Source organism: Coturnix japonica, chromosome 2 (genome assembly GCF_001577835.2).
Source record: "Coturnix japonica isolate 7356 chromosome 2, Coturnix japonica 2.1, whole genome shotgun sequence".
Taxonomy (NCBI): domain Eukaryota; kingdom Metazoa; phylum Chordata; class Aves; order Galliformes; family Phasianidae; genus Coturnix; species Coturnix japonica.
In genome coordinates, this window is record NC_029517.1 from 31,759,978 (window position 1) to 31,772,959 (window position 12,982).

The 12,982-nt window shown below is 36.9% G+C and overlaps 1 protein-coding gene across 6 annotated transcripts in view; it reads right to left on the bottom strand.

Moving 5' to 3' along the window:
* The window catches only part of TBC1D5 (TBC1 domain family member 5), a 285,215-nt gene that overhangs the window by 38,506 nt on the left and 233,727 nt on the right, over positions 1-12,982 (bottom strand). For 4 of the 6 annotated variants that reach the window (XM_015853783.2, XM_015853785.2, XM_032443198.1 and 1 more), the window contains exons 17-19: positions 11,368-11,615; positions 7,337-7,399; positions 1,584-1,744 (exon numbers count right to left, since the gene is read on the bottom strand). In XM_015853783.2, coding sequence (XP_015709269.1) covers positions 1,584-1,744; positions 7,337-7,399; positions 11,368-11,615 — 472 coding nt within the window. The remainder of the gene's footprint in view (positions 1-1,583; positions 1,745-7,336; positions 7,400-11,367; positions 11,616-12,982) is intronic. The other 2 variants (XM_015853786.2, XM_015853787.2) reach the window with 1 other exon arrangement.

Genomic DNA, 12,982 nt, shown 5'->3' on the forward strand with positions numbered 1-12,982 from the left:
GAGTTATGGTGAATTTCTTATTTCTGTATTAAAACTCAGCAGGAAATAGAACATGAGGAAATAGATTTTGCCAGCCTAAAACCTTTTCGAGCTGTCTGATCATATAATGTAACAAAGTAAATTACCGCAGTTCAAAGAATGTTTTGGAAAGTAATGCTCATGACATCTTGACTACCAACCTATTGAAAAATATCATCATGACTAGAAATCTGTTGCAATCAATAATTTTGTTAAAAATCCATGAGAAGAGACTAAAATAAGAGAAACTATTTACCTGAAAATCAAAAATTGACTGAGTGATATCCCTGAAAATTTTTCTATGTTTTCTATTAGAGAACGCGCAGTGCAAAAAACCCAAGTTCGGGCTGGGATAAAAGTTGTAAGCAAAATTTGGATTTAGATCTTGTTAAACTGTGTAAAATACAATTTGAATACTGGTATTTTTATTTTTCATTATCTCATGAGGACAAGTAGAAAGACACTGTTTGTTTAGCTTTAAACTCAGTTTGGTATGTCTTAAATGTATACAAAACAAACAAGGCTTCTTGTCAACTAACCACAAAGCACAGCTATTCTTTAGGTATTACTGAAGTATATGAACAACTATTTCAGTGAAAAAGAGCTGAAAATTGTGGTGAAAAATTAGGCATTTCATCATAACATTTCAAACATCAAACCAAAAATATGATGTGATTAATAAAGATTCTGCTATTTGAAGATGAAAATGGTGAGATGTTCAGATAGATTTCTGTGCTCCATTTAGATCCATTTCTAAGATTTCTGAATATCCAGAGAACGCTCTAGTCTGGAAATATTGCTATTACAATTCATTTTTATTCAAATCAATGTGAAATTATATGAACATACCCTGGCATAAATGGAATGGAGAACTGGCGTCATCTCACAAAAAACACAACTTTTTTCCACCTACATAGCTGGATCTTAATCAGCAGAACATCAGTGGGGAACTGGTATGCAAAATAAACAAGAATCCTCTGGCTCCAAGGCATATGAGGCTTATTAAATTAGTATTCTTATAATATCTGTTATTAGATGAGAATTTCCTTGGAACACACCTATGAAAAATTTGTACTTTTCGTCTTGGCTGAAAATATTCTGTCTTGTGGCCAAATGGAAGATCAGGGCTGTGCAAGAAATAAAACTGTGACTACAGATGCTACAGACACTGGGAAATCTCTGATGTATCAAAGAATTTCAGGGACAACAGATGGACATGTTTGGATCTGCTGAGCATTTGTGCTCCTTGCTGAACTGTTTATTAACTTCAAGGCTACACCAAAAGTCTAAGAAAGCAAAGCAAAGCAAAGAAACAGGAGTTCTTCCCTCCTTTTCAGAGGATTTGGACTATTTCATTTTCATTTCCAGTAGGATTATGGGATGGAATCCACAATGGAGGTGTTACTTAAAAGAAACAGTTTAAATAGCTTATTTCTGCTTTTGCCATTAATATGAGCAGAGGGAAACATTTTCAAGTACAAGTGCTTAATGAACTAGAGAAATGATGGCTGTAATATGTATTGATGTGTGACATTAAAATAGCTTGAAAATGCTAAGGAACTCACAGACTCTTTTCTGCTCATAGTCTTGCTTTGGGAACGAGAACGGGAGATGGTGCTGAAAAATGAATCCTTTTTTGATGCAGACAATGGTGGAGATCCTGTAAATTCGCGTCCTCCTGGCAAGCTCTCTATGCTTGGAGATGAGCTGATTTTTGAACTTTGACCTATAAAAGAAGCATAAAGTAAGATGAGAGTTAATCAGTGGGCTGTTTCTTTTCCCTGCAAACAGGGAACACATCATTGCCTCAACTGATATTCACTGAGATTCACAGATAGCTCAGAGCACAATGAAATGTTTCAGCATGCACTGAAATTGAAGAACTATTCTGATGTACACAGAACTTATTTTTGTCTGAGAGAAAAACACAAATCTTAACCTAAATATAGGTATATATACATATGCACAATACATTGTACATACACACAATACATAGTACATATGCAGGCTGCTCTGAAAGTAATGCCTCCTATTTATATCCCTGGAAACTACAACACATACAAAGAGCACATTTACGCTATGTAAGTGTAAGTGACACACTGTTGCTTTCACCACTGCTGAAATGCACCATCACCTCATTGTGCTCACATCCACTATTTGGTGCCCAGAAACATTCAGCATCAATGAATGTCAGTGGGCACAATTTTTTGGAGGAATTCAGTAACACACCTTTGCTCCATACACACTTCCATGTCAGATGCCTCTCTGTCAGACTGGCCCCCTGCTGCCATCTGTTGCATGGCAACAACATGTAACATCATAATGGTGGGAAGGTTCGTTCTCTACTGCCATACCACTATGATTAACCTCTAATTTTGTGGGCCGTCATAATAAAATAGAAGGTACTACTTTTTGAGCATCTCTTGTATATATGCTCTACATCTATCTATCTATATATTTATCTAAATATATATATATATATAAATAAATGAATATATCTATATATCCATATATATATAGATAGATACATATAAATACTCTCCCAATACATATTTGATAATACACACAGACTGAGGAGATTCTGAATGTGCATAACGAGCAAAAGTACACATCATAATGAAAAAAATCTCACCTCATCAACTCTGCAAAGGAAAATCTTTGTGTCTCAACAAATACACTATAAAACTTGACAAAGAAAACTGAGAACAAGAACACTGGATTACAAGAATGGATTTAACATTTAATAACTGGATGACAATTTCTAGATTTGCAACAGGAAGGAACATAAGTTTTGTTTGGGAAAGGATATAAATTCTCCTGCCTCAAATTTAAAGGGCATTTTCACCTGATATATTTTTATGAAGCTCACTTTCTAGAGAATCTAGTGTTGTCTCACTGTTGTAGTGAGGGCACTTGGGTACATCCTTGTGCTGTTTCACCATGATGCTGTATTGCTGTACATGATCAGGCAGTTTATGACAAAGACCATTTCTTCCAGTTGACGCCCACAAAAAGTTTTCAAATTTGTGTGTTTTTCACGCTTCCTCTTATAGCCTCAAGAACAATCCACCAGATGTAATCATTCAGATGCTAGAGGTGGTCTCCTCTGCAAGACCACAATCAAATTCCAAAGAGTTCCATCCTTCCTTACTGATCTGCTTCCACACAAACCAGTTTTACTCTCAGAGATGCCATGTATTAACACACAGACCTCCCAGTGTACTCTGTGTGTATTTTGGTACACTTTTTGTCATTGTAGGTACATGATCCATTCTGAAAATGCAACACTAATTTCCTTTCTGGAATGAGTAAGTCTCCACTCCATTATACACTATGATGTACACTATTTCTCCCATGATAAATTCTGAAGTAATATAAAGACACTAAAAACAAAGAAATGAAAGAAAAGGCATAGGAAACACACAAACTCAGATTTAGAAACAAAAGGAGACCAGTTATGTTGAGTTCAGACAGTTTAAATTAAGGGTAACAACTAGGAGGAGCTACTCATACATTTTAACATTATTCAGTTATTTAAGCTTCAGAACAGTGTCTGCCCTCAAAGTGGTGTGCATGCCAGCAGTACCATGGCCACCTGCAGGGTGGAGACACAGTCTGAGCCAGGAACTCTGTAGCATTTGCCCTACATGACACATACTGCACAGCCACAGCCACATGAAACCAGCAATTCACATTTTCTAAAGAGAAAAAGTACAGATCTATTTAAAATGTCATTCTAACAAGGAGACTAACAGTGAGAGAGACTAAATGAACTTGCAAAGGATAAAACTTCCCATGTGACAAAACAGACCAGAAAGGACAAAAGAGAAAAAGGGACCTGAGTTTAATATTCTTCAAGCTTTCTTGAAGACAACTGGCATATAAACTGTTCCTTATTTTTTCCATCATCCTTGATTGCCTTATTTTGCTCTTCTCTCCCACAACTCTCCTACATTGTATATTCTGCTTCTCCTAAGGACGCTGCTCTGATTGCCTCTCTTCACATCCTTTTACTTCGCCTTTTCTACTTCTGTGACTTCATAGAATCAAAGAATCATTTGAGTTGGAAGGGATCTTTAAAGGTCATCCAGTCCAACTCTCCTGCAGTGAACAGGGACGTCTACAACTTGATCAGGTTGCTCTGAGCCCCATTCAACCTGATCTGGAATGCCTCTAGGGATGGGACTTCTGCCACCTCTCTGGGCAATCTGTTCCAGTGCCTCATCACTGTCACTGCTTAAAACTTCATCTTCATATCCAATCTAAATCTCTTCTGTTTTAGTTTGAAATCATATCCCTTGTCCTTTCACAAAAGACTCTCCTAAAGAGTCTATCCCCTTCTTTCTTACACTGTCCCTTTGGGTACTGTAGGACTTCCTTTTTCCACATTTTTTCATTCCTCATTCTTCTTTAAATTGCATTTTTTCTGCTGCTTCTCTGACCTTCTTCTAGTCACATATCATGTACCAGAAACCCTAGAAGATGTATAAAGTAAATAATATTTGCTTATGTATAAATTAGACTAAATGGTCTCTTTTTCCTATCTTGTTAATAAGAAGATAGCTTTCACATAAAATTAAGATTAAAAATGAAAAAAAAATTAAAGACAGCAATATAAGTATTTAACTTACATCTCCATTTCTTGGCCTGTGCTTAACCCAATTCATCCACAATAAGCAGATGATGTGATACAATTTTACAGATATTATGAAGAGATGGATGCTTTAAATACATTTGAGGATCTCATGCACATGATACAGTGCAGCTTGGTAAAATGATGGAAAAAATGCTTTGTAAGAACTTTTTTTATATTCAGTCTTCCAGTTCACTTAGAACTGTAGTTCACTTAGAACTTGAAGTTCCAAATTTAAAAGACAGAGAACTATTCTTGTGGTAAATACTGTTTATTAAACAGCTTCATTTCAAGAATGGATCACAGCTTAGAGAAATGGAGTATGCACCTACTTGCATAACCAAACAAGAGAAGAAATACATATGGTTGAGATTTTGTGGAAGAAAAAGCTGTTGCAGGAGGGTATTTGTTCAGCTAATAGCAAGAGTTTTTACTGACTATAAAATATAAAAAAGACAAAAATAAATGCAACACTAGATGCGATGAAGCTAAGATGGAGATACAGTAAAACAGAATAGATAAAAAACTTTCCTGCATGTTTTATACCAAATAGAAGGTAAGAAGAAAGCTTGGGGTTCTAATTTGACTCTGCTGTGTGAGTAAACAGATCAGAGACAATTATAATCAGGAAATTTTTTAAGCTGACTCCAACCATGTGAACTACACTGTCATGGATTATTCAGGGGATGTGATTAGTAATTTCACAAGAGAAAGAATAGTGTGTATGAAGAATAAGAGTGTGTCACTAGTCACAAGGCAGAGTTCCTGCACTGTAAGGGGCTTTTCTAAAATTCAGAGGGGTAATCAAGCTTATGAAATAAGAAGAAAGCTGAAAGACAATTCATACCAATTGCAACTACTTTTCTTAGTCCAAAAAGAAAGCTGTCTATGATTCTCCCATCACCGAATCTTAGTGGAGCTACAGCAGGGACAGCTGACTGAAGTCACCACAATGCTTCCAAACATGTATTATGTATGCACCAGTTCTTAAGGTATTGAGTAAGTTTGAATATACAATATAAAGTCAACTTGTGCCATCATCTCACCATTATTTGAGAGAGTTTTGGAGTGTTCTTCAGTAAAGAAAGCAAATCAGAGCAGAACACTTGCCCTCAGTATACAGCCAGATATATAATGTGAAACAACAAACTACATTTAGTAACAAACCAAACACATCTCATTCTTCTTTAGCAGCTCAGTCAGCAAACTGAGATAATCACTTCATCATACCTCTCATTTTCTAATGCTTATTCTAATGATCACAGATAAATGCATTATGCCTCCTTAAAAGACTAGAGAGAAGAGTTCTTAAACTAATCTTTGCCTACATAGACATATACCAGAAGGTCATAAAGGCAAAATGAATCAGATTGAAGAAACCACAAGAATGAAAATCAAAGAAATGCTTATAAGGAATACAGAAGCAAAAGCTAAGGACCTCTGATAGCAATGGTCAGAACATATTATTGCATAAGACATCCTAAAATATATATATATGTATGCAAAAGTCCATAAATACTTCACTGTAATGATGCACAGGGCCTTGTGCATCCTTATCCATACCCTTCTAGGGGCAAAAAGGGGCAGTGCAACCTCCACATGCTGTCTTCAAACCAGCTCCCTACTTGCCTGTTGCTGAATATCACTGTGCCTGACACTGGGGTCACAGACACACTGATTCTAAACCATTTGTAAAATACACAGATGTGGTAGCGTTGTATTGTCAGCAGGGCAGCAGGTATGGAGAAGTGCAGTATCTTGAAAAGGAGAGGAAAAGTTTAAATATAATGTGACCCATAATAAGTATCTGTAATAAAGTGGAAAGGAGATAACAAAAGGAGTGGGGAAGACTTATGATGAAAGAAAAGCAAGCTTACTAAGTTTGAGGTTAGTTAGAAGGGAGATTACCATGAACTTTGCAGGCTTCTGCCTCCATGGGTATAAGAAAACATAAGAAGAATCAAAGAAGATGTGCATGAATGGCATACAAAACCAATGGTTTGCTCTCTGGAAAGAGGAAAAGAATTGCCTTCATAGTTATAAGGAGAAGGAAGGTCAAAGTTAGCAAGAAGAACAGAAGTAAGACAAAATCTATAATTCAAAACTATTCAGAACTGCTCATCTATTACTCTGCATTTGCCACAGTCAGGATGTAGGATATGAAAATTTGCAAAAATAATGAGCTCTATAAAACTTCTAAACTTCAGATAAATTAGTGGGTGTTTTTTTTTTTTTTTTTTTTAAATGGTGAAATGGGAACAAAGCCTTCCAGCATTTCTAACACTTATTCAAACCACCTCATCAGATACATGTGTAGGGCTATTATTTTTGAGCAAGCCCAGTAAGCTGCTCTTTGGTTAATGGCATTAATAGCAGTGTTTGGCTCAAAATACCGCCTCGAACAGAACAACAGGAAAGTGACACAGCTAAAACAAAAACTGATGGCCACATTGCCCCCCATGACCAAGTGTGGGATGGACCACAAAATACAAAGCAAGACTTGAATGGGGAATGTGAGCCACTCGTAGCACCGAGACAGATGAAGCAGAGCTGCTGTTTTAATTTCTACACAACAGTGCCACTCGGTGGATAGACAATGGCAGTGAAGGTGGATGGAGACAGCACGGATGGAGCATCCCAGGGATCCCACAGGATTCAGCCCGGGATGCTGCTGCAGGTCCGTACCTGGGAGCGCAGTGGGGTTCTGCGCAGGGCTGGGCAGTGCAGCATCGCCGCTGGGGGCATCGCCTGCCGAGCAAAGAGACACGTTAGTGTGGGACTCCAGTCTGAATCAGGGCTTGGCATCCGCTGGGATGTTATAGCAAAATCCCATGGCACATTTGAACAGTTGCTGCATTATACACTGCCTGTAGAAAAGCTGATTGGGGAGTATCATGTTCACGCTGTCTGAAAAATTTTATCATTACCTGAGGATATGCAGGTTTTTTTTTTCTTTTTTTTTTCTTTTTTTTTTTTTTCCAAATGTAAAAAAAAACAAAACATTTTTTTAATACAGCATCTTATTTCAATTCGATTTATTTATTTATTTATTTTGAGTTCTGCTATCAGTACAGACAACTTCTTTTTTATTCCTTCAGGAAAAGCACGGTCATTTTCTAGTTTGTTAGTTCTAAAGATGGAGATCATTTCTTTAGGGCATATTAGGTGACTGTGGCAATTCTGTTCATGCTGCAACAAATTCCTCAGAAGTATCAACTCGGAAAAACAAATAGAAGAAGACTAGAAATGCTTCAAATAGCTGATCAGAGTTTTGGCAGAATATCTTTAGATTGGTCCTCTAATGTGTCCTTGTGATAAAGTAGAACTCAAATGAAATGCCTTTTGGGTTTCACAGAGAAAGGACCTGGAAGGAAATCTATCTTGCACAGTGAGGGAAGAAGTGGAAGTCTTTTTTTCTTTCTTTCTTTCCATGCCTTTTTTTTTTTTTTTTTTTTTTTTTTTCCTACTTCTTTTCCGGCAGCACATTACCATTTGGTAGGCAAAGATTACACAGTTTCTGAATGCTCAAGAATCTGGTAAAACACCAAAGGCAACAATTTTGATTGTTTTTCTTCTCATTTTTTTTCATTATAACTGGTTTTGCCTCTCAAGACCAGGAACTCAGCTGACAATTCAATGAACTCTAGATTTTAATTTAACCTTTGTGCCTATGAATTCTTTCACTGTGTAGGATAAAAAGAATATTTTAATCTCTTTTGTATTAGCAGGCTGCCTCACATAAGTAATCAGTAATGACACCCAGGCTCCTGTGCTGAGAACAGACTGAATGGAATTAATATATTATTAGAAGGAACTGATTTTCCAATTAGGTGTCTGGATATTTCATTCAATTGTGACTTGTAATGTTGAAGACTCATCTGGAATTACAGGCTTGCAATTAGGATTTTTTTTTGTCTGTCTACTGTTTTTCCATGTACAGTCTCTGAATCACATGCATGTTTTTCTTAAAGAAACTCAACAAATGTAAAAACTTTGGAACAAAAACCAATTCTTATTGATGATATAAAACACCCATCCCTCACACAGAGCACAACACTCATGGATGTGTGAGTGACATCCATCACTGCTGCAGCTCTGTGACAGGAGTGAGTGCTATCAGTACCAAAGCACAGCTGTAAAAGCTGAAGTAGGATTATTTTGCCATCCTTCAAGACATTTTGTCACTGATGACTTCTTCACAATCAAAGTAGATTAGGCACTGAACTTAATCTCCTCAAATTCACAGCACTCTATGTATTAATTGAAATTATCAACACTACATGAGCATTCAAAGCTGGAAAGAACTAATATAATGAGAAAAAGAAGATAACTTCCTCTACTGACTTGATCCCTGTCAGACTCACAGTGCTTTGGTCTTTTGGTTACGCTGTCCCACTCAGCATCTAAGAGTAGTACACTGACTGGAAGTACAGATGACTATCAATGTAAATGCAAAATGCTTGCCTCTGCCTACCTTAGCTAAATGACTAAGCTCCAGAAGGCTAAGATGAGCTGAAAACATGGTGATGAATGGGAACACCAGGAAGTTAGATACAGTTTGTCAGTAACTTAGGAGCCTCATAGTTACAAACCACATCAACCAGCATTGAGAAATCCAACAGCTAGAGCAGAATTCAGTTTGATAGAAATGCAGAAGGTACTTTGACACAAACAGGAGGAAGAGAATAAGGGTTTTTCTGTCCTAACCCCTGCCCCCTGAAGCACTTTGCTCAGAGCTGATGAGAAGTGCCCTTGCCCACTGCGGACCCACTGCCCACAGCACTTTCCTGGAGGTAAAGACACCATCATCTTGCAAAAATGTAAAAAACTGACTTCTAAGACATGATAGAGAGGACACTATGTGCTGTGTGTCAGCATTGGTAGTTGGCTGCCATCATTCAAAATTTCTGTCTAACTACAGGCAACGTAATGATAATTGATCTGAAACAACAAGCATGGTGCTAATACATAAGATAAAACTCACTGTCACTGCAACTGATTAGAAAAGTATTATTTAAATTTTGCTGCCTTTAAATTACATCTCAAGTGTTGCACCAAATATGGATATACTACCTATACAGAAGTAAGTGTGCAGTTTGTGCAGGACAACCACCAAAGTCTAAATACAATTTTTATTCTGATATATGGAAAGCATCAAGTCAGTTTCTTGACTACTTAGCAAAGTAGTTACTATATACAAGCACAAACAAGGCCACCCAATATTGGCTAAGTCAGTATTAAGCTACAAGTGTTTCTACTTCTATAAGCTGCGTCAAATTTTACTTTTTTTTTTTTTCTTTTTCTTTAAAGCAAGCAAAAGAAAATCACCACCTGAGGATCAGTTTTCAACTGAAACGGTATAAGGTCAGGCATGTGATAATGATACTATAGATTTTTTTTTATTTTTCATTTTTTATTTTTATTTTATTTTTAAAGCAAACATAAGAACCTGTCCAGAACTGTGGAAACAATTTCTTTCTAGACCTAATTTTCCTTTCATTAATGTAAGCAGAGTTTGCATGAAGGATTCATACAGGAGCATACAAAAAATTTCTAAATACAAATCAAATGAGGTTACTGAACAGCAGAGAAATTACCACACATTACTTTCATATTTGCACTTCCAAAACCTGTGCTGGAGCAATTTTGGAAATGGTTCTAGGGTTCTGAGAGAAGCTACAAGTCTGAATTTTCCCAAGCTGCTGTAGTAGCCTTTACTTAACTGCTTGCACCTCTCTGCTTTGGGAGAAAAGTTGTACCTCCAAACGCTGTTCTCTCAGTATCTCCTGGGAATGTGATGTGTCATGGAAGGACCAACTTTGAAGAAAAAAGGGTGACATGGGATTGAGAATAAACCTCAGTCTGAGCCATGGAAGTGCACTCGTACACTTCCAAATCTGGTAAAAATTATGCAATGGTTCAGGGCAGTCAGCACCTTGGACAGCCCTCAAACTTATAACCATTGCTTATTATGAGCTACAAGCAGAAACAGCAGACACATAAGTAGAGTGCTACACATTCCTTTCAAAGACCATACTGCCATAGGCTGTTTGAAGATGAAAAGCAGAAATATGCCTTGAGCCCAGCAGACCACAGAAAATATCTACCAAAGCTGAGCTCGCTGACTTTGTTGTTCAAATAAACTGTCCTTGAGAAATATAAAAAAAGGCTCCAAAAAAGTAGTATTTATCAAACCGAGAAAGTGCATGGGGGCATCTCAAATTATTAAAAGGCAAATACATGTCATTGTTCAAGTAGCTTCTGAAATAAGCTCCCTAACTCCTAAAGGGAATAAGATTTTGTTTGTTAAGAATTACTCTGTAATTGATCTAGCATCCTGCACTCATATTTAGCTAATATTGTTATGCATGGGATTTGTGCCAATAACCTGAAAAAAAAAGATATGAAATTAGTCTTGCAGTTGAATTATGGTGCATTTAAAAGACTGGAAAATGAATGTATAGGAAGATAGCTAATGTTTACAGCAACACTAGACTTTGCTGGTATGTCTCAAATAATTTGTTAATATCTGCTAAAGGTTCAAAACTTCCTAGTAATTTCACCTGTATTTCACCAATATTCTTGTTGTAATATCTATGCTACGTTGCAAATATCCTGTTTAACAAAATTCTGCCTCCTCTAATCCCTCCAGATACAAACTTATTGCATCAATGAAAGGACTTCTGCTGTAGCACTACCACATTTTCTGCTGTTACCTTTGCCCAGCTGGACTGGCATGCTTTCCGATTTCATCATTCTTTGCTGCTGTGCCTGGTGCTGGTGGTAGTGGGGGGCTTCTGCTGTCCCACGGGTAGGCCCTGTTGTTGGAGGAAAGCTGCCTGCCCCAGCAGCAGGGCCTGAAGTGCTACCTGAAGCCATGGCTGGAGCTATCAGCTTTCGGCCAAAGTTCAGTAAGCTGTTGGAGACTTTGTTGATGTTCAGTGGGGCAGCCTTAGCACTGGCACTGAAAGGAGAATAAGACAAATGGTTAGGTTGCAGTTGGACTTGATGATCCTTAAGGTCTTTTCCAACCAAGCAAATCTATGATTCTGTGATTCTGTGTAGGAATGAAGCATCAGAAACATCAGAAAACTGTGGCTTTTCACACTTTTTATTCCAAGACTACTATATTTATTTATGTTAGATTAAATTTTCTTAAATGTTTTAAATAGCTAAAACTTAATCAATCCTTTCAACAAACAAAACTACCACCACACTGCATTTTAGATTGGCAAAGCTAGCTGAATTTTGCTCCAGTGTCACCCTCTGCTTATGCTAGCCATTTCTAGACAAGTGCTTTGTAAAGGGAATCCTGATTGCAAAAGTGGTTTTGGCTGAAGAATGGCTTCAAGATTAACATGTACTGGGTCAGAATCCTTATCACTGTTACCTTTTATTTGTAATTACAGTGGATATTTAATTCACATCAGTTACATCCAACATCAAGAATGAGGAAATTACCAATTTAATCTGTCTAAAATAAAGAGGCAAAGCAGCTTCTAATTCCCAGTGGAAGTGTTCACATAACCCAGAGATCAGTAAAGCCACTGCTTTTCACAGTATTTTTCTGTTTTATATAATTAATTCTTGAAATGCCCTGTACAGAAATATATCACAGTCACAGAGATCTTTCCACTCCTGAAGTTTTATTTTACTGAGCTACACACCAGTGATATAAATAGCTGCGTTTAAAACAGTTGAAGATATACATTCAATTAAGGACTTCACAATCATTGTACTGGGAAAAAAAGCAGTTCAGAATGTTTTGGGGAAATTTAATTAAAAACGAATTACAGATAAATTAATATAGGTGATTTGTACTTGTGCACACACCTGAAAAAGTAATTTTGCTTTTTCTTATATAATTTCCCTATTTGTCTCCATATATATGTGTTTTTCAAATACACAGTATGATCACACACACACATACTAAACATAAAAAATAGGAACAGCTGCATTGTTTAGACTAAGAATAAAGATTAAAATGAGAAAAAACAGGAGAAATTATGTGAGCTCGTAGAATCAAGAATGGGGCCATCTTGTCATATACTGGTGACAAAGAAAAAATGTGTTGCACTTTTCAGGAGTAGAAGTGAAACTGAAACAAAAAGGGGATCAAAGTTTGTCTCCTGTAACTCTTCCATCTCTCCTGACGCTGCTTCCCAATTTACGGCAACAGAAATGATTTCTGGCTACTGATTGCAGGATGTTTCCGTATCTCCCTATTTTACTATTGCTAATATTACAAAAAGACTTTCTGTAGTCACCTCAGAGTAACCGATAAGTTTAATTAAAAAAGGGTATTTGCAGAGTTATAGAACGTGCCTCCAG